Source organism: Podarcis bocagei (assembly GCF_964188305.1).
Source record: "Podarcis bocagei genome assembly, chromosome: 8".
Classification (NCBI taxonomy): domain Eukaryota; kingdom Metazoa; phylum Chordata; class Lepidosauria; order Squamata; family Lacertidae; genus Podarcis; species Podarcis bocagei.
This window is the reverse complement of record NC_138133.1, coordinates 42,508,444-42,531,042: the sequence shown is the minus strand read 5'-3', so window position 1 is coordinate 42,531,042 and position 22,599 is coordinate 42,508,444. Positions and strand designations below refer to the sequence as shown.

Here is a 22,599-nt window from a genome sequence, read left to right as displayed (position 1 = left end):
ATCTAGTAGCAAATTCACTAGAGTTAATAGTTAATCCCTCATAAAAGCGAAATGGCATTGCAGGGGGTTGGACTACATGACTCCTGGGTCCTTTCCAACTCGTAAGATTCTAAAAAGAAAGAAAGGCATACTGTCTTTTCAGCTGATCCATTGATTTTTTCTCTTCCTCAATTCTTGCCTTTACAGCTTTCACAATTGTGGCCTGGAAAAGTTCAGCACCTCTGTAAAAAAGAAAACAATTCACCAGTTCCCTAAATGTGGGTCAAAGCAATGCAACACAAAACAAAACATGTATATAGCAGGTGTGTTCACATGTCATAGTTCAGTATGTCGTGCATGAGCTGTAGGGAGCCTCACAGCCCTCCCTTCCCCTATCCTCTTTCTTGCACGCAGCTGAGAGGAAGCATTCAGAAGTTTTTTTCCCGCTTTTGGCTAACTTCAGTTTATCATGTGTCTGAAGTAGCAATCAGAGGTTAACTAACTACAGTATAGTTAACTTTTTTTTAAAAAGCCAACTTATTATAGCCAAATGAACTGTAATTAATTATGAAAACCCCATGGTTTCTGAAAGTGTTTTTTTTTTAAAAAAAAACAACAAAACCTAATCATAGTTATTGTTAACCACAATTCTGGATCCAGACAAGCTGACTTAAAATAGAAGCAAAAGCTTCTGAACTCCTTCTCTTGGCTACAAGGGAGAAGAGCAAGGGGTGGTGGGGAGCACTCAAGTACAGCCATACCTTGGAAATCAAACAGAATCCGTTCCAGCAGTCCATTAGACTTCCAAGACGTTCGAAAACCAAATCACGGCTTCTGGTTGGCTGCAGGAAGATCCTGCAGCCAACCAGAAGTCATGGAAGCCCACTCGGATGTTTGGGTTCCAGACGAATGTTCGCAAACCGGAACAATCACTTCTGGGTTTCTGGCATTTGGGAGCCAAAAAGTCCGAGTTCCATTTATGCATGCACAATTATTTTCACTGCTTTCTAGTAAGATGCAGGCCAGACAGCTTGCCCCAGAATGTAGCTAGAGTTGCTATAGTATATGGATCTATATAAAGATTTAAACAAAATGCTTCAGTTTACCTTGATGCCAGAATCTGTGAAGCTTTAATATCTGCAACCACATGAAGGAAGTAGTAACTCATGAAGACTCTTCTTTGCAGCAGGAGAAAGGCAAAACAAATGCTATCCCAAATGATTCCTGCCTCCCCACTGGGTAGTTTGCAGTCTGGATTTTTATCTAAAGCTGATGAGAGTAAACAAAATTCCTGAATAGTAAGCAGTATTGTATTATATTCTGCAATATTTGTTCTTAAAAGGTTAAAGGGTGCAAAATGGTCAAAGAAAACTTGGGCTTGATTTCTTCCCTTCTCCAGGTTTCCCCAAGTGAGGTGTAGCAAATGGTTATTGGGTAAAAAGTCTTTGGGGCTATAGAGAGGCTAGCCTGGCACCCACTCAGTTTTCAGAACTAAGTAATCACTTTTAAAAAAATGTCCCAGGCCTTTTAAACTCTTAGGGCTGCATCCAATGATAGTCCTAATCAGAATAGACCCACTGAAGTTAATGAATATGACTAATTTAGCTTCATTAATTTCAGTGTATCTACTACTCTGAGTAGAACTTAGTTGGCTATACAACACTTAATATTTTCATTCTAAAATTTGTATAATTTATTTATTGGAATCACTGAGTAGCAGTTATAGTGATGTTGTTACCTGTATAATATTTTATTGTTTTATTAATACTGTAAACCACCTAGAAAACTATCATTTATTATGTGTTGCAAAATTTATATGCTACCCAATAAGTATATTACACAGAGGTGTGTAGGAAGAAGGGAATTTTATTATTAATGTGCTCCTACATTTTAAACCCTTTAGGTTTCAAGGCATTTGTGGCTAAAATACTTATTTTTCTGCTTTATTCCTCACCAGTTCATGTACACACTGATATTTATGAGACCAGCAGCCATGTATGGTGGCTGTAAGACTAGCAACTCTAGTTGTACTGAATTGATCGGTATTTTGTGAAAGGAACAACAACATGCAAAGCTAAAAGTGTTATGCAGCAATCAAAACAAGACTCAGGAAAAAAGAATGAAATGTAGAATGCCACCTGAGATGCCACAGGAATAATGGGGAGTACAGACAGTTGCTAAAACAAGTAGGGAATCTAGCGATCTGACCCTAGCAAACATCACCACCACATATTGGCTTTGGTACAATCTTCTGCTTCATGAGTACTACTACCAAAAAATACAATGAACTATAGCCATCTTATTGTAAGTGGAGAAGATCACTATTGTGATATAGACTACCATTGTGCTATCTTTTAAGAAAAAAGGCATTTCCCATCAAATGTTTCTCATTATAGTTTTCAAAAAACTCCAATTCTATCCATTTTAATTTAAGAAGTTGAATTATATCTATGCTTAATTAATGTATTCAGATATTCATTTCTCAGCATCAAAACAACAAAGGAAAAACAAAATAAATGGCAACTGCTTTTGAAATAATAGCTACTTAAAAGCTATTTAAGTTTCAGTAAGTTTTTAAGATTATTGCAAAGGAATTTAGATGTCTATACTTACGAATTTTGTAACCCTTAACTGTACAGGCCAGGCTAAATGTTTGAATCACCCAACAACTGTTCTGAATTAATGACTCGATGTAGCCACATGCGCCTATCTGCAATACATCGATGGATATATTAAATCTCAGGATGACAAAACAAAAACAATGTTACAATTAAAGTGAAAGTCCATTAGTCTAGCCCACTGCTCGATTGCTCAATGTAAAGCTAAAGAAAGTGCCTCCCCCACCCCACCCCACCAAAAAGGAGATTGAATGACATTTCCCCAAGGATGGTCTCCCTTGAAAAGCAGCTCCTGCCCACCTAGCAGTTCGAAAGCACGTCAAGTGCAAGTAGATAAATAGGTACCGATATGGCGGGAAGGTAAACGGCGTTTCCGTGTGCTGCTCTGGTTCACCAGAAGTGGCTTGGTGGCCACATGACCTGGAAGCTGTTTGCGGACAAATGCTGGCTCCCTTGGCCTATAGAGTGAGATGAGTGCCGCAACCCCAGAGTCATCCACAACTGGACCTAACGGTCAGGGGGTCACTTTACCTTTACCTATAACTGTTTTACTAGGGTTTTCCACTGCAATAGTTTACCACTTCTTTTTTCTCTGATATAAAGGTATGATAAAATAAGATTTTTTAAAAAATAATCAAACCTCACTCCATGGTCCATTCTACAAGCTTTCCCTTCTCTCTTTTGCATGAAATAGTGCCCACTGAAGGCACATACAATGCATAGCTGACCTCTACTATCTTGTATGGTAAGTATCTGGGAGCAAGTGGGATCCTTGCAACAAAATGCTGCAGTGCATCAACAGCCCCTAATAAGAGCTCTTCTGTTCTGGCTGTGGCAAATAAGAACAGTGTTTATAGCAGTATTTATAACAATATCTAAATACTGAATACATTTCTTTGATTTGATTCCCCCCCCCCCACATTTCTCCCATTGAAACCACAAAGGGCTAGAAAAACAGTGCCTCCAATCCAGAGGTAAATATTAATAGGCTTTGGACTTAATAATGAGACACTTACCGACAATATGTTTTTCATTGTAATCACAAAGACATTATATGCTATCAGCCAATCCCAATAGCGAAGAATGCTTCTGATAGGCTTGAGTAGCAAATCTCCTCCAAAGAGCAGGAAATAGAAACAAGCTACCAAGTAGCCCATGCAAAATATACTGATCCGAGTGGTTCCTGTTATGAAGATGATGGTTAGGACAAACCAGAAGAGGTAACTGAATGTTATCACTTTACCCATATCTAGGTAAGATCTGCAACAAGAGAATACAGGAGTGGAAAATGTTAAGCATCTATTTGTTCCATTCATAGGGTTTGTGCGTGTCTGTCTGTGTGTGTGTGTGTGTGTGTGTGTGTGTAAGAGAGAGAGAACAAACGAGCTACTTGCTCTTGTCAACTGTTTGGCATGCCTTTCATTTTGCTGAAATGACTACCTGTGTGGGTAAAGAAATTCGGCATCATACTATGGTGGCAAATCTTGACTGGCCCTGGATCCTAACTGCCCATTGCCCAAAGTCTGCTCACAGGATGCTCCCACTGGAGGAAAGTGTGGGGGCGGGGAGAGTAGATTTTTTTGCCACTGCAGCCCCTGTCCTCCCTAAAAACCAGGAACTGCATGGGAGGTGGCGCTAGGCTGCAGAAGGAAGGGAAATAATTGAAAATTGCCTGCCTCACTTTCGCCAGCTGAAGCCTCCCCTTGATCAGAGTCCTTTCTCCAAGCAAAAGGAGCCCTCCTATTTGTGGAAGGAAAACTAAGTATTTATTTCACAAGATCTATATACTGCTTGACTGCAATAAAACCTCAAAGCAGTTAAAAGTACTCAAGTCACTGTCTTCTTTATGGAAACACAGGAATCTGCCTTATACTGAGTCAGATGAATTGCTTCACGTAACTCAGTATCGTCTACATTGACAGGCTGATGCTCTCTAGGGTTGAAATTGGACGGTATTCCCAGCCCTACTTAGAGATGCTTGGGAACAGAATCTGAGACCTTCTGCATACAAGGAAATACTCTACTACTGAGCTACAACCCTTTAAAAAATTTCCATGGATAACACAACTCTTTTCCTTTTATCATAACTCATTAAAGCTTATTAGTAAAAAATGGTAAGTCTTTCCATGAGCATCATTATAATCAATGTGTTTCTGCACAGCTTTTATTTTGGAGCCAAGTGGCAAAAGAACAGACGTATACCTTATACGAGTTCCCAAATGGCACAGTATAATTTATCAATAAATTGATGATTCAGTGACACTAATGCAGGAACTCTGGTTCTTGTCATTTCCTCTGGTTTCTTCTTCTATGAGAATATCATGTGTACTATACACTATCTAGTTTTGTTTAGAAAGCAGCAAAATCAAAATGCAACCAATCCCATACAATAGGCTTGTCATTCATATGTAATGTGTTTGTGTGTGCTTCTCTCCAAAGACCTATAAACTTAATATATTCATTTCTCCTTCAAGATATAATGCAACACTGTGTGACCTGCTTCTATTCCTTGATTGCTTCAGCACCAGCTAATGTACAGTGCAAATTTTCCACTGCTCATGCTGACCTACATGGCTGCTGCAATGTACACCAACTTTTTATGTTGGGTAATAATGATATGAGAAAACATATTACATGTCTGATTCCATCAGTATTGCTCTGCAATTTTGAACAGCATAATTCAGTAGCCATAAAAAGAAAAGAGCACCTGTTGTCTGAATGTCTGGGAAGAGGACAAATGAACCAGATCTTTAGAAAGATGTATGACCTTTAGAAATATTCAAGATCCAGTTCTTACCGACAATGGATGAAATCAGGGACAGGGTTGTGTTGGCTAAATGATGCTGCCTCAAGGTTCATGCAAATCTCCACGTTGTCTCCAGCCATGATACGTACAGCAGCCTTGTTCTCATCTTCAAATGTTTGCCTTTGTAAGGATGCACATAGCAGCAACATGAAATCATCTGGCAGGAATTAGACACTCAAATTAAAATGCAAGCCAATAACTTTGGTTAGACATACCCTTATTAAGTAAAAAAACTTAAAACTATGATAACAAAGATAAGGACTACAAACAACTAATTAAATAGGGCAGCAGCACACACACTCACATAAACACACATACAGGAAGGAAAACCATGAAAATACGAGCCATGTAGACCTATGTCATGTTCTCCAACTTTGACTACTGAATTCAGGTTCCACACAGGTGTTAACTCAACTGGTCCTCTTTAGCAGGGTTCCCAGGAAAGAGACAAGAAGACAAGCTGCTATTAGGAATGCACTAGAATACTTACAGACAAGAAAGACTGGATTGGGTTCCTTAATAAAATCTGGAAAGTATAGCCATTTGATGATATTAGAGTTGAAGTTGGCATTAGGATGTCTCCATGGATAATCTATGAAGGTAGAAGGAAGAACAATTACAGGAAGCAATTCATATCACTCATTGCATCTCTAGTCTGAGCCATGGCTATTTTTCAGTGGTTACTGTGAAAATAAAAGATAATCGCAATCAGTGGAAAGCAAGAAGTCCCCTTACCTATACAAGGAGAAGGTGGGATGCCAATACAAATAAAGTACTGGAATGTAATGATGCATGATAGAAAACAGCAGTACTTTGGCCAGATCTCTGCAATGGCTTTTCTTCTGCGTCGATATAACACAGCAATTAACGCAAAGGCATGAACCATAGCATAGAAATCCATTCGTTGACCAATTACATTTACTGACAAGAGGAAACAGCTCTGTGACAAGGAAAAGAAAATCAGAATTTACAACCTCTTGGATAGCCCATGACTGACAGATATATTGCTTCACTCTTAGAAAATTGAAGTCTCTTACTTTGTGAGCTTCTGTTCACTAGGGATCCTGGAGGGCAGGGCAGACTATTTGGTTGACACCTAAAGAAACAGTCAGAGCCCCATGAACATTCAACAGCAGGAGGAGCTGCTCCCTGTCTCCCAGACCAGCCCAGTAGGCATATAAATCTGGATGAAAAAACAAGCCTCAACTCTGTGAGTCAGGGGAAAGCTGCTCTTCCAGCTGAAAGTTCTAGGCTCTGCCTCAAGGTTTGTGTAAGAGGCGCCAACCCAGCTGTCTGCAACGTCCTCCATGGTTGAAAATCAATGTAACACTTTGCTTACTGGCATATAACAGGTTCTCTCTCAATCAATATTTCATACTTAGCTTACCAATAGTGAGTACTTCGGAGTAGCCAATGTGGTGCCGTTCAGATGTTGCTGAACTATAACTCATCATGCCTGACCATTGGCCAGGCTGGTTAGAACTAATGAGAGATGCAATCCAACAACATCGGAGGGCACCACGTTGGCCATCTCTGGATTACTTTGATAGCTCAGTTGGTTAGAGTGTGCGGCTGATGATGCCACAGTCGTAGTTTTGATCCCCGTAACGGACAGCTGCATATTCTTGCATTGAAGGGAGTTGGAGTAGATGACCCTCAGGGTCCCTTCTAACTCTATGATTCTATGATTCTAATATATAATTGGATAAAAGTTCCTCTTTTTGCAAAAAGAAGTAATAGCGTCACTGCTAAATGTTTGGAGTCTACACTCTGTATCAGCCTTTCTCAGCCTTGGGTCCTCAGATGTTGTTGAGCTACAGCTACCATCATTCCCAGCTACTAGGACCAGTGGTCAAGGATGATGGGGGTTGTAGAATTGCACAGGCCTTTAATTGTACAGACCTTTAAAATACAAAGATAATTATTTTGTAGAGTAGGGCATTAACCGTCCAAATACAGAAACAAGTAATCCTTAAATATATAATTCTCTAAAATAGATAAGTAAGTAATAAATAATATCAAGTTGGAGTCACCATAGGAAATCTTGGCACTAAATTTACCTCTAAACCAAACTTATAGAAGAAGTAGTTGACAAAGTACTTAAGACAGCTAAGTACTCCATCATCTAAATGTAATCTGGTAACATCATGAAAAATTGTTTTCGTCTCAGGAGCTGTGAGATTGTTTCGACATCTGTAGTATTCCTGATGCCGGTAAATGGTTACTTCAAAGGCCAGAATTGCCAACATCAGCAGGTTATTCTGCAAGAGAAGGAAACCATATGAGCTACAAAGAATCAGCCAATATTCTTTTGAAAGCAAGCATACTGCAACTTGCAATATGCTCCCTAAAAACATTGACAACTCAGCGACTGTACTGTCTGAAAATAATTTATTGAGACTGAAAATAAATTCAACAGAGAACAAGTAATAATAATTACCCTCAAATATACAAGAAGTGGATAAGACTTTCTCAATCCAACCCACTCAGTTGGATCAATGGGCTTTCTGTAAAGTAGTGATTCATTTATGTCTTCTAGAGGCTTAGTTGTATTAGGCTAAAATGAAAAAAGAGAGATAAATTTTAGTTTGACTTCTTCAAGGAGGATGCTTTGATTGAACAGAGCCAGAGACAGATCTACTATGAAACTACCATGAAGCTTTAGCTTCAGGGCCCCTAATTCCAGGGGGGCCCCAGAAGCAACTTTAGTCCACATTGCTGAAAAAGTTCAGGTCTAGTAGACCCAACTTGAGTCACATGACACAAATCATTCTACAATGCATCATGCATGTATATAACATTCCCATAATTTTCATCTCCCCCTCAATAACTTGAAAACTATAAGACATAGGAAATTTTGATTCAAACCAGTGATAATCCAGTGCAGCAATTTTATTCAAAATCTGAGATGTAGTAGTTAATTTTTAAAAAATAAAAATGTGGTGATATGTCATGGAACGACTCCACTGAGGAAGGTAACAGTGGTTATCCAGACCTCTTTGCTGGTTGTGAAGGGCCCCCAAAATGTAAGTTTGCCACTGAACAGAGCTGAACAACCCAGGCACCTGAAAAAGGTTTCATCATCGACTTTATGAAGCAACATTAAGGCATCTGCCACTAACAGCTGAGACTGAAAAGAAGCAGACAATGAAGTAGCTCCATCAGTGCTAGGAGAGGTTCAAGTGGGGCCTCTCCATGCTACAGGAAGCATCAGTGTCATCAAATATACATACAGCGAACAAATTGAATACTTGGCAGGATGTGTGATTGATTCAGAAATTCACTGAGAGATTTCCTGATTTGGGGGGAATAACTTGACTAACTTCTCACGTGAGAAAGGGCCTGTCTCCATCCTTGTTGATCCACAATATCCACAAATTGCTAAATTATTTATTTTAAACAACTCTATTTTACTTTTTAAATATTAGATAGCTACTACTTGCCATTGTACAGTTGACAGAAAACATTTCAGGGTTAATAGTTCCAAGCTGATACAACATTTTGCAGATGATAATCACACAGGTCCAAACAGTGCAGACACTGGATGCCAGTGGGCGGAACTGGGAATATGGCAAAGCAAAAGCCCAGGCAATCACAAACACATAGTTAAGGAGGGAAACCTGTAAGCACAAAATGAGAAAACATATTAATTACTTGACAACAGTTTGAGAAGTTTTATTATGCTACCTTGTGCTAAAACATTCTGAAAAGGAATTCAAAGCATAAGGAAGCAGCAAAAGAGAGAGCATTGAAATGTTTAAGATAGCAGGAGAGTTAATCAGCTAAGGGTGGTGGTCTTGGAAGAATCAAGAATTATAGGCTGGGGTTTAATGTGAAACAGTAGCATAAAGATAAAGATGAGAAAGGGTGCGGAAAGCTTTCCAAAGTAAGGACAAGCTACTTGTGCTGGATGTTGAAGGGAATGTTCTATGTGATCAACGGCATTTTGGGGGGAAAGCTCAGCGTTGCTAAGATGCAAGAAAGGAAAGCAAGGGAAAAGGTGCAGTAGTCAAAGGGTGGCCATGGCAAGAGCACAAGACCAAGTTTGGGCTAAGATGATTAGGGGAAGGGGTGGATTTTTGCAATAGTATATTAAAGTAGTTAAGCAATTTGGGTAGCTTGGTTTACTGAATCGGATAGAGCTGGAACAAACTGAATTTCAATTCGCATGCAAAACTTCAAAATATCAAATATAGTTTTGAAGTTAACATTTTGAAGTTTGAATGATGTTTCATGTGCACCTTTTAGGGACAAGCCTAGTGTTTTACATCATTTAGTGGACAGGAGGAATACACGTCTAATAAACCAACCAAACCAACATTTCAGAAATTCAAAAACATCCTTGTTTTTGAATTCAGTTGATACTGAAAGAGAAACTGATGACACATGCATTATTTACTTGCCTCTTTGACTGTGACCCAGATAATATATGATGAGACAATTTTGATAATGTGCAGTTCCAAAAGCCACCACACAAAAACTTGCAGTTTATGAAAGCATTCAAGAAATTTCAAGAAAAGTACGGTGAGGCGATCAATTACCAAATGCCATTTGTTTCTTAAATCTGCAAAGACAAGTCAAACATAATGATGAAACTTATTTTTGGCTTTGTGAACAGGGCTACTTTTATCTTCTGTTGGAAATATAAAGGGGGAGGCATTTTTTCCCTCTGAATATAACTTTTCTTCCTCAGAATAAAACACTATTAAAACCAGCTATAATTCTTAATTAACGGAAAATGTGATTGAGATTCATTTGAAGTCATTTGAAGTCCCCATAGTGTCAATTTTTCCTGCCAAATGTGTTTATTCCTAATTTTATGACAGAATGCAGTTGACATTCCTCAGAAACAGAATTCCAGAGCATAAGACAAGAAGTAGGTTTGAAGAGTTGCCATTCACTCCTGCAATGAAAAAGGCACTAGGAACCAAAGTATATTGAGCCAAGTTTCAACACAACTTAATCATGTTGGGATAACCTTTGAGTCCTTACAGGTCTCTAATGTTGTTTTGTCTCCCTCTTAAGGTTTTTTTTAAAGACTTCTTGAGCACCTGCAAACGTCAGGGTGAACTCAAGTCTGCTTATTTTCCCCTCTCCCCATTTGTATAGTCTGTGAGCATCAGAACACTTAAATAAGAAATAGAGGGAATGAATTACATGTATCCCAGGTGAATCACCTTCAATCAAAAGTAAAACAAAATAGACCAAGTTGAGATTCTCTCCACAGACTACCTGATATATCTTCTGTCTCCGATTCATCATCATCATCATCATCATCTTCCTCCTCATCCACTTCCTCCTCTTCTTTTTCATGCCCTTCTTCCTTATCTCTTTTCTCCCTCCTTTCCATTATGCGTTGTTCTGGTTCTTGGAACATGTGTTCCTGCTCTTGGAACATTTTTTCCGGCCCTTGTAAAATGTTTTCTTGCTCTTGTAAAACGTTTTCCTGCTCATTTTTTTCCTGCTCTTGTAACACATTTTCCTGCTCTCGTAAAATGTTCTCATGTTCCTTTCCAAAACTGGCATTTAAATTCATCATTGTGATATCAGGCAGGCTTCCATCTTGATGAACCAGCCTATTGGTAGATAAAGTAGGCATGTCAACAAACCAAGCAGTTGCAATACAAGAAACAATCTTCTGATTTCATACAGCAAAACAAACAAGGAGCACATGAATAAATGGGTCAAACACTGTTTAGGAAACTCCACATGGTATCACACCATAGAAGCAATTATCTGTCACTTTGACGCTAATTATTTGCTTTAGTAATTAGTGATATTGCCACCTAAACTTGACATTTCCCCCGCAGAGGAAAAAATGGTCAAAGTTTAAGATGTAGAAGCATGAAATGACATGTTTTAACAGCAAGCATTTCATGACTTCACATGGGGACTTACTCATTTTGGCGGATTGGTAATTTTTTCTTGATGCTGCTCAAAGTAATTGAAACAGAAAGAAAAAAAGGAAATGAGAACAGAGGAGTTACAGAAGAAGGTCAGAGATAAAGACATCATGCCATATAACTCACTAGCATTCTCTTAATCCATCTGTGTCAGCCTTCAGATGCCAGGAGCATGCCATCCTGGCATTAAAAGAGTGCTTCTAACAAGATGGAAAGTGCTTACTACATTTTCAAAGAAACTTTTCATTCACCATTCTTACATTATGCAAGCAAATTCTTTCAAATAAGTTACACTAGTCTGACTCTGAATATATTTACATATTTGTAAAAAACAAAAGATGTAAAAAAACCAAAAGATTCAAATGGCAAAATTATTCATTTGCAAGTAAGCAAATATGTTTATTCAGTTCAACATTCAGGTAGCATATAATCTTGAACCAGTTCTTCACATCGTCTCAGCAACGCTTTCAAGAATTCTATGGTTAAAAATCAATATAAAGAGTTGAAAACAGGAAACACCAATTGAAGGTGTTTCTACTGATGTGGAATATGGAAATGTTACTAGTAAGCTATAAAGTATTTTGGAGGTGCATTCTGGTAAACACTACTTGTGATCAAATTTACCTTCTTCCCTAAGAAAATGGGATTGGCTGTCTAGTTTCAGCGTTACATAAAGGTAAGGAAAACATTTTATTTTTATGTTAGTAAGTATAGTAAACTTGCCATACAGATGACAGCCAATTGGTCCCTGATCCAAACCTCAGTTTGAAGATATTTCAGTCAGGAAGGTGATGTTGTACTATTAGTTTCTCTTTCTAAAAGAAAGCTTGGGTGTCCTTTCAGCTCAACTACAGAGTCCTTTAGAGTTAAAGATATCCCTTGATATTTTACTCTGCTGCCTACATACCTTATGAAAGACTCAGGACAACTCAATGCCACAAATAAGTAAATGGGCTAAGGCAGCCAGGATCAGACAAATCCTTGGATAGGATATATATTGGAGCATCCAACTTCCAAGAGTCTGCGATCTACTCACAGTACTAAAAAACTGGCAGTGATCTACCCATTGCCAGAGTTGTTGAGCTTTATTTAGGGAGCCAAAGTTGTCTTTCATTGCAAAATTAGCATGTTGTTGAATTTTTTTTACTTATTTCAAAAATACCAAATCATTTAACCATTATATTTAAATGCTAATAGTAAAACATGAACAGTATACTTTAAATTTGCAACATAGCTATAAATGAACACAAGATGCCTTTCAAATAATGAACTAGTGTAAGACTTGAATCAAGACATTAAATTTATCTCTATTTATGAATTTTATTCAGCTTTTCAAGGTACATAAGATCATATAATGTATTCAGAATTTTTGTAATCATTCTCATAAAAGTAATTTTCTATGACAACTATTTTCAAGAGAGATAAAAAATACCTGCTAAATATTATTCAGTGTGCCCCAGAGACCTTGGGAAGGATTCCCAAGGGTTCCTAGATCAAAGGATGGGCCAGAAAGGTACTGAAAACACCACTGCTCAGGTTTCCCATAGGCAAAACTGTGCATGAGTCTTCAGTTCTTAATGTTGACCCATTTGTTGCTGCTGTTGGCCTTTCCTCCCATTGGACCTCCCTTCTCTGTAAGAATGGTAGGGCCAGTAATGAAAAGACTGTCTGAAGGCAGAGAATGGGGTGCCATAGAAAGCCTATTATGAGCTGGGCCAGAATGTCATGAGTAGCTCATAATGGCTTGGTGACTTCTTTTCCCAGTTCTCCTAATTCCAAAAGTTGGCACTGTCAATATTCTAAAGGTCACACTTTGATGTTAACAAAAGCAACTGACTGATTTCTGTGCCACTTACTGTCACATGTGCTCAGGATCCTAGAGAACAGCAGGCTAACCACACTGCCTACTTAAGTAAATATTATGTAAATATCTTAATTTCAGAGGAACACGAACACACACACACACACACACACCAGAAAGGGTTGTAATTACTAAGCCAAAGCTGTTGCACTGATCTAGCAAGATGTAAAATACAAGTGCTAGTGACCTGGATTTATCGAGAGCACTGTTGTCCAGACTACCAACAATGGCTTGGACACTGACCCAGGAGGATAAGGGGTTTGCTGAGTCAGTAGGACCACTCACAGAATTACCAGATCTGGGTCCCAACACTGAGCTAGAGCCCAGCAACCAAGGAGCAACAGAATCAGAGACACACCAAATCTCCTCAGCTAGGAACTTCAGAGATTGCAGCACACTGATGAAGCAACATCCTTGCCCCTAAAGACCTCATATGTCCCATCTACCACAACCACCGGCAGTTTGCTTTGTATGAAATGATTGAGAAACAACAGAGTGCTAGGCTCCAAGGCAAAACCTCTGTCACATTAACAGTATCCAACAAGGAGGTAAACCTAAGTAAATTTAGTGAAATAGAAATAATTTAAGGGACTGTTTTATGTAGCTTGCTTACTGTCTAAAGTGTGGAACGCACTATTTTCTGTTGGAGCTGGTTAGGAGAGACTAGACTATCTTCCACCTTCTCAAAACCTTTCTTACCCGGTCTCATTCTCAGAGTCCTTTAAAATGTCTTTGTAATTTTGTTGGCTGTGGGATTGAGCTTACCTTATCCTTGTGAGATATTCGAGAGTGGTGTGTGCAATTTCCTTTCCATTAAACACTTCTCCAGTGCTCTGGAGCATCCCTGGCTGCCTGCGTTTCCTGATCTGAAAAAGCACCATGGGAGGAGTTACCTTACAACGCCTTCCCCTGAGCTTTAATTAAAGTGCGGGAAGCCGGGAAGGTTGGCTACCAAGTGCCCCTGGATTGGTGCGCTCACTGCCTTTGTTTTTAAGAGATGTCGTTTTGACCATTAAAACAAAAACAAAAAACTACACCAAGCAAACACACATGCCATTTAAAAATCAACAACAAACAACTGTTAGGAGCACTGTCAACAGCCCGCTCAGCTTCCCAAACTTACAGGAAAGCCCAGTTGAGGACATCATGGTGTTTTTGAAGGAAACACAGGCACTTGGAAAAGCTGCAACCTGCCAGGGAGATGAATTGTAGAAAGAAAGGACACTCACATAATCCACTGGCCCTCTCAAAATTAAGGTAAGCAAAAACCCAGACCCAACCTGTGAGCATTTCACTGAACCTCTCTCATCTCTTCCCCTAGTTACATAATTTTTAAATGCAATTTATTTTCTCATTAATTGATGGTCAACAGTTTTTTTAAAAAAAAACACCTGGAGAAATTTTCAGCACTGCATCAGGTGAAGTCCACCTATCTCAATTCAAAATGAGCCAGGTCTTTCCAAACCTTTCTCAAGAATTCTCAATAAAAATCTGGATTTCCCCCTCCAAATCCCCCCAAAGTTTGGAAAACCCAACCTGGGAGATCTCCTTCACTGTCACTCATTTACTAGTTTCCCTCCTACCCCTTTTCCTAAATTCAAAAGTTGTGGGGTGGGGTGGTAGAGAAGAGACAGCAGCTGCGTTTCCAAAAACCAAACCAAAACAAGGAATCTTCCCTCCTACAATAAATGATTCTGGAAATCCTTGACCCCTCCACTGTCGACAGGAAGTCTGTCAACTGCAGTTTCTTAATCACAGAAAATAGGAGGCTTATAAAGTATTACATTTCCCAGAGTCAGCAAAGCAGACTCAAGCAATGCCTAGAAGTACTCACTGTGCAGAGTGAAGAACTGCTTAGAAGATGCTGCCTTTGGTTCCGTTTGTGTGTGTTTATATATGTGTGTGTGAACATACACTTCCAAGATCTTACATCTGCAGGAACGACTAACAGACAGCCTAAACCCTGACCATCATTTTTTCTTCAGCAACTTAGTGAGCATATGAAAGTGTAGGAATGGGGGAGAGGAGAAACTGGCATATGAAAATGCTGGTACCAAGTACAAATTCAGAGAAAGTCAGGTTCAGTTCATAAGAGATTTTACACTTGATATTTCATGATAACTGTCCCCTTCCTGCCTTCCACAATTCTTCAGTATTGCTAGGGTAAGCTTATCATAATGGTGTTGCTTTGATGCACTCTTGTAGCCAAGATATAACATCATTTTCTCTTGAATGCAACACATAAAATATTTGACAGAGTAAAGATGGTTTAAGAAAGCAGATGTTTAAATAACCACTCTTTGAATGGTTTTCTATCCTTGCATTTGTAATTTTATATATATGAGTTGTAACAGAGTTCTGAAGTATTAATAATTCATAATTATATGTATTTCCCTTAGAAGTACAAGCTTCTCTTTCTTCTATCTCTGACCAATTATCATGATGAGAGATATTAAGAATACAGGCTGATATCCAAAAAGTAAAAAATGCCCCCAAAACACTTCTACTCTAAAGGGGACGGGGTTTGCTAATTTTCCTTTTCAACAACAGTCTTTTCAGTCACGTTGAATTCCACTTTGGAGGGTCCCTAACATTCAGGGCAGTGGGAGGGGGCCATGGGTTAGAGGGATTGCAATGGGAAGGAGGCATATAACTAAGCAAGGTAATTGGCAGACAAAGAAGTTTCCGCAAATCTGTACAATTACTATGCAAATTATAGAAGGGGAAAAAACCTCCATCTGTTCTATATGTGAGCCAAACCATTAGCAATAAAAATGCTGTCCTAAAGTAGCTGTCAACATATGTTCAACAATTTTCAAGTTTTCCAATTCATGTCTGATTATGACATGGATATTAAAAGTATTTTATTCAGATATGAGTATCAGCCCACCATACTGTGCTCTACTGATGTTATACTGATATACATGCCAACATCAGAATCAATGTCACTTTTATTTAGAAGAGACTTGCGTCCATAACCAGCAGGTTTTTTTCAGGTTCCTGAGATGCCATTGTATACAAAGGAACACCACTTCCTAATTCTCATACCCACACAGGCCTGCTGCGACAAATTTACAAGGCACCTTGAAGATAAAGTCACTTGCTTTTGCTCCAATCTTTACACCTCAGCTGTCTAATGAGGTGTCTAGCACACCATCATGTCATATTGTTTGGGATCCATTATTATCATTGGGGCTTCGAGGTGTGGACAAGACACATGCAGGAGTGCAACCAACTATCTGTTTTCTAGAACCTTGCCTACTGTTGCTTCCAAACACTAGCTAGAGGGGGATGACTGGAGATTACAGCTAGTGTATAATGCACCTGCTGGATCACTGTATAATGCACCTGCTGGATCTCAAGGTCCATTTCCCGAATTACCCCAAACAGGAACCATTCAGCATTAGACAAATTCCTAGATGCCCATACCAAACCTGATACTTCTCATTGCTTCTTCACATTGTATTAGGACAACTTAAAGCACTATGCTATTACTTTTAATAGTTATGGATTCCCCCAAAGAATTCTAAGAGCTGTAGTTTGTTAAGGGTGCTAAGAGTTATTAGGCTGCCTCTATTCTTCTCCTAGAGCTACAATTTCCAGAGCTGTCTGGGAAGAAGGATTGTTAAACTACTCTGGAAATTGCAGTCTTTGATAAAAGAGGAGTGTCTCATTTAATGTCTTGCTATCATTTACTATAGTTTTCAAATCTACTTGTCCACCTCTCTTGTGTGTGGACAAGTGGAGGTAAATGGTGGGTGGCAGTAGCACATGCTGCAACAATGCTGGGGCTGGGGGATGCAGGGATAGAAACATGGGGAGCCAGGTTTACATTGGCCAGGAGCCCATCACCAGCACTGTTTTAAGGGCTCACTGAAGTCTGGTGCAAACTGAGATGAACAAAAGTGTGCACAGACACTTATGTGTGCTGATGAACTAGTTTACTCAGAGAATTGTGCTTTACATGTCTAGATGCAAATAAAATTGATTGAACTTTTTTCAACTTGGATAACATTTAAAGTGAATCATTGTACTCACAGCTTTTAAAAACGGGAGAACTCTCAGAGTTAGAATTCCACTGTGCTGACCAATAAGCTCTTTGTTCATTGGAAAAATTGAGCACTACGATTGTTTTATTTGAGGTTAATATATAGCCTGATATTCCTCTCCGCCACTGCCCCCGCCCTCACTTCTGAGTGAAAATGTAAGCAAGCAAGTAAAAGAAACATTTTGTTAGGAAAGGAAAGATTGGAATACCCACCTATTTATTATTAGATAAACACGACCATTGACTTTGGCATGGCTTTGGTGAGAGAGATGAAAGCACAAGAATGCATGGGATGGCAGCAGGAAAATTAGTTAGAGAAAGAGAGAGAAAAGAATAGTGTTAAACAGGAATGAAGGAACATAGCTGTCTTACCAGAGGAAGAACATATTGCCAACAGTCCCAATGAAATAGTAAGATTATTGAAGGATTATTACAAAACATTCAGTAACAAACACTTGTCAGCATATAGGTTCCCATTGTACCACTAGACTTCCAGCTACTTGGATTAAAAGGGCCAACCTCCTTAACAATCCTTAACAATCGTCAACAGGCTCATCTCAGCTATCTGCCAATCTCCAATTCCCACCACCCTTCTGAGTAATACCCCTCCCCACCTTCTCACTATATAGAAGGATCTGGCAACTTCTGTTTCAGTGTATCTGAAGAAGTGTGCATGCACACGAAAGCTTATACCAAGAACTAACTTAGTTGGTCTTTAAGGTGCTACAGGAAGGATTTTTTTTATTTTGACTATGGCAGACCAACACGGCTACCTATCTGAATCCTGTTTGATGTCTCCCCACTCAATACCAAACGATAAAACATTATCTAAGTAGCATAACCGAACAGAAAGGATCTATTAAAAAGTATGTGAGTTGTGCCAACAGAAGTCCAATTTCTTGGTGACTGCAAGCCAGCTTAGCTTTCAACATAAGGTTCATGCTTAGACATCAGAGCTATATATAACCATATGGTGGTTGGGGAAGTAGAAGCTGAGAACCTGGTGACACTGAAAGAAATAACATTTATCTGCTTGCTTTACCTGTAAATGGCACTATCCTGTTTGCTGATTATGGCTTTCAAATCCGTGAGTTCAAGGAAACGGTCATGGAAATAATGTAGGTGTAAAATACACACTAACAAAAAGGAGGTTGGAATAAAGATGCGGGTAAACAACTCTGCAACAGAAAACTGCTTTAAGCCAAGATCTTCTAGTCTGAAATATAAAGCAGTACAAGATACAGCTAAGTTAATGGTCAGGATGAATTTGACAATGTTTAATATTTGGCAGAAAGCACATTCTTAGCTGGTTGTAAAACAGAGCAGCTATAAAGACTATTTGGTACAGTTTTGGGAATCATACTAGTTCCACATACAACAGAAAACTAATAATACACATATCCACTGTATTGGTCTATGGCCAGAATAATTCAATCATTCATTCATTCATATCTATTATAGCGACAAGAGGCTTGCAAAAAGAACTTTACTTTCTGGTTCTTAAAATGCATTATGCCAGTGGTTTTCAACCAGTGTGCAGTGGCACCCTGGGGTGCCTTGAATGATGGTCAGGGTGCTGCAGGCAACACTGGCCTCTGTCCCTCTTTCCTTCCCTCCCTCCTCTGATGCCCTGTCACATCTTTGCCCCCCCCCTTCAGAAGCTTGCACAGCTTTTTGTTGCAGCAGCTCTGGCTATGAGCTCTGCAGGTGAATTATGCCTCTGGGGCTGGCCAGCAGGTGCTGGGTACCCGGAGCTGAGACGGCCTTGGAGAGTAAGCAGGCAAGTGCATGAGAGGGCCCAGCCAGCCAGCCCACCAGCCCTTGCTGTTCAGAACGGACAAATGGGAGGCTGGGCAGGCAGGCAGGCACCACGCTGGCCTTTCCTGTGCTTACTGTGTGCAAGGCCTGCCTGGGAGCTGAGTGCCCGGCACTGAAGGGGAGCCTTTCCACCATGCAGTTCTGGCAGTGCCTGTTGCTGCCACCCAAGGTAAGATGTTGGCCTCATGTTCACCTTCAGCCAGCCTCCTTTGGGCCACTAACACTGGGGGCATCCTCTTCCCAGGCCCCTGTGGGGCAGTGTGAGGAGGCACCTCTCTTTGGGCCAGAGGGGTAGTTCAGAGACCAGGAGCAGTGGCGGTGGCTGCCCAGAGGACTCCCAAGGAGTGGGGAGATGAGACTGAGGAAACACTCCACAAGGGAGGGTGTTCAAAAAGGGGTAAGGGGCTGCCGGCTCTGCAGGCAAGGGGTGACATAACTGGGCTCCTGCGCCCCACAGGGGTACCGCAGAAAGAATGTAGTTGGTCAAGGGAGCCGTGGACTCAAAAAGATTGAAAACCTCTGCATTATGCAATCATGCATTCTACCGTTTTGTTTTTTTAAAAGAGAAAGTAAGTTGTAATTCTGGAACATCTAACTAATTTATCCAGACAACTATATTAATCTGCTAGAGCAGCCAGATAAGTTTAAATAAATTTCTATTCATAGGTCAAATAACAAGAGAAGTCATCTGGGCAGCTTACAACATCAAACATTACATTTGGAATCACAGTGGCTACCTTTGAAGATCATGATAAGATTAAAACCATGGCTTACTGTGTCTGAATGAAGTGCACCCACCCAGCCAGGATGTGAGGTTTGCTTAAAGAAACCACAACTGGCAAGTTAATAACTAACCTTGGCTTATCACTATCCCTATGTTAAGCCAAGGATCATGGTTTGTTTCCTCCCAGTGCTGGCAGATATGAAGTCTATTGTGCATGGTAATCTATTGTTTGTGTGTTACCATCATGTGGAAAGAAAGCTTGTCTTGAAATACAATACAGTGTAATGAATAAAATACAATCAGCCAGGAAGCTAAGCCCCACAACTACAGCACTTTTAAAACGATCATCCATGAGCCACTCAAAATTAGGTAACAGTGATACAGCATTGTTTTTATGATGCAGAAAAATGAACAAAACTGTAGCCAATGGATGGTGAGAAAAAGAAAGAAAAGGGAGATAAAGCTAAGGAAAAATTAAATAAATATGGCTGAGAGGAAAACAAGCAGCCAACTTCACAAAGGAAACACTGTTCTTCCCAACTTTGATTCACGTGCATAACATGGGACTTCCCCACTTTAGGGCTAGGATTAGAATGATAGCTATATTTTTGTTTTCACATTGTACATAGTGGACACTGCTTAAGAGATCTTTAAAATATTAAGCAGTTAAGAAATGCTTTAAATTAAAATAAAATATAAAGCAAATATTGGTCTGCAGACATCTCATATGTGTGGTTGAACAGATAGCATGAATAAGAAAAATCCATCACCATCCGGTTTAACCTGCATTCATATCAGTGGGACTTCTGTGCAGGACTGGCATCACCCAAATCCATAATGTATTTGTTAATAGAAGGTGAGACTATGTTAGCAGAAAATACTCACTGTTTCTCATTCATCCCTGTCATGTTTTTCCACAACCCAGGAAATGATTTAAACTGATATGTGTAGATAAAAACAAGTACTAGCATCGTGTAAACCACCACTGACATCCAAAAATATTTCAAAATTCGCCGCCACCATTCATAGTGCACCTGGGAACCAGAAATTCATGTTGTAAAGCAAATTGTTAGCTTTTTATAAACATAATTGCTTATATTCTATTCAATTTGAACATGGCAATTTCAATGGATTGTGGTTGGATTTCTTGTTTACTGAGGAGGTCGATAATATTGTTTGAAGGGCTGTGGTCTGCCTCTTGTTTGCCTGGCATATGAAGGCCTGTTAAGGCAATTATTAACTGCAGTGATAAATATGACACTAAACTAGGGATAGGGAATACACGGTTTGGATCGCAATTCTCATCAGCGCTAGTCAACATGGCCAGTGCTCAGAGGTAATGGAAGCTGTAGCCCATATTCTGAAGGGTCATAATTAACTTTTCCTGCACTAAATGAAAACTGCCAAGACTGTGAAACTAGTTGCAATTTGTCTGGTCTTTAAAGTAGCATAGTTAATGCTCCCTGCATGCAGTAACCCTCCTGAACTCCACTATGCACCATTTTAATTGCTGTATAGGTGAGTAGAAAGGGGGGGGGGAGGGAGAGAAGAAAAACTTCTTGAAAAACTTTTGCTTGACATGAAATTGGTTAGCATTTGGAGAAGATTATTTCCATGGGGGCACTCAGAAATATCTGCCCAGGAAGGCCCATCAAACCACTGCCTGTTCTTTCTAACCACCAATGCAAGAGCTTCTCTTGGCTATGGTTGGTGTTTCAGTAATCTATTTTTATATATATATATATATATATATATATATATATATATATATATATATATATGCTTTCGTAGATTTTCACGGGTACAGGAATGTAGGTTTTGGTGTCTTCGGGTGTCTTCCCGTGTAAGAGTTGGGGTGTCTAGGCGACGTTTCGACGAGGTCTCACTCGTCATCTTCAGGCTGGTGCTTTCGGCTTCTTGTTCTAGTAACAAGAAGCCGAAAGCACCAGCCTGAAGATGACGAGTGAGACCTCGTCGAAACGTCGCCTAGACACCCCAACTCTTACACGGGAAGACACCCGAAGACACCAAAACCTACATATATATATATATATATATATATATATATATATATATATATTCACAGAATTTTAAATTTTTATCTTTTAAGTTACTCTGATCTATTACCTTCTTTTAGTAGAACTAGCAAGTTTATTAAATTTTTATATCCAGAAAAAAGAGATCTGAAGAACTATGACTATTTTTCAGTTACAACACTATGAAGCAGTAATCTAAGAAATCTGTCTCTATCCCATTGAAGGCTAAGCCTATACTAGAATATGTGAATGAGTGCATAGCTACAGTCTGCCAACAGTTCTTTATACAGAGTTTGGTAAACAAACTTCATCGACTTTGTCAATAGGTTAGGTTTTCAGACGTCACCTTCAGTAGGTGATGCGCCCCAGTTTATGTTAACTGCCGAGGACACTGTCAAGTGGACACGGTCTAGGCAAGAAGGAGCATGGAGAACATAGTTCATAAAAGAGGAACTGGAGTTAAGCATTGCTAATAGGGGAGATTTGGCATAAGACATTGTCTGAGAGCTAAACAGATTGTATGCAAAGGACATGTTGCTGAACCTTTATAAACTCCCTTGATTAGGACTCACATGTTTTTCTACTGAATTCTGTATTGTTTTGCTGACATTCCTACATAACCTCACTACTACAGGAAAGCACGGGGAGTGGCATCACTCTGTAAAAACTGACTTTGATGTAAAATAATTAAGAGGGGCAGCTAATAGAGGGTCACATCTGTGGGGGTGGTGGTATAAGACAACGTCTCTCATTGCCACCAGACCCAGCAAAATCTACAGGTGCCAGGAGAATGTATGAGGCATCTT

The 22,599-nt window shown here is 39.6% G+C and overlaps 1 protein-coding gene across 5 annotated transcripts in view; it reads right to left on the bottom strand.

Moving 5' to 3' along the window:
- PIEZO2 (piezo type mechanosensitive ion channel component 2) overlaps positions 1–22,599 on the bottom strand; it is a 209,924-nt gene that overhangs the window by 38,407 nt on the left and 148,918 nt on the right. For 3 of the 5 annotated variants that reach the window (XM_081205510.1, XM_081205513.1, XM_081205514.1), the window contains exons 16-30: positions 20,643–20,791; positions 18,258–18,431; positions 17,429–17,470; positions 10,636–10,979; positions 9,807–9,967; positions 8,847–9,023; positions 7,844–7,960; positions 7,464–7,664; positions 6,139–6,343; positions 5,894–5,995; positions 5,395–5,560; positions 3,614–3,857; positions 2,593–2,689; positions 1,086–1,248; positions 132–221 (exon numbers count right to left, since the gene is read on the bottom strand). In XM_081205510.1, coding sequence (XP_081061636.1) covers positions 132–221; positions 1,086–1,248; positions 2,593–2,689; positions 3,614–3,857; positions 5,395–5,560; positions 5,894–5,995; positions 6,139–6,343; positions 7,464–7,664; positions 7,844–7,960; positions 8,847–9,023; positions 9,807–9,967; positions 10,636–10,979; positions 17,429–17,470; positions 18,258–18,431; positions 20,643–20,791 — 2,432 coding nt within the window. The remainder of the gene's footprint in view (positions 1–131; positions 222–1,085; positions 1,249–2,592; positions 2,690–3,613; positions 3,858–5,394; positions 5,561–5,893; positions 5,996–6,138; positions 6,344–7,463; positions 7,665–7,843; positions 7,961–8,846; positions 9,024–9,806; positions 9,968–10,635; positions 10,980–17,428; positions 17,471–18,257; positions 18,432–20,642; positions 20,792–22,599) is intronic. The other 2 variants (XM_081205511.1, XM_081205512.1) reach the window with 1 other exon arrangement.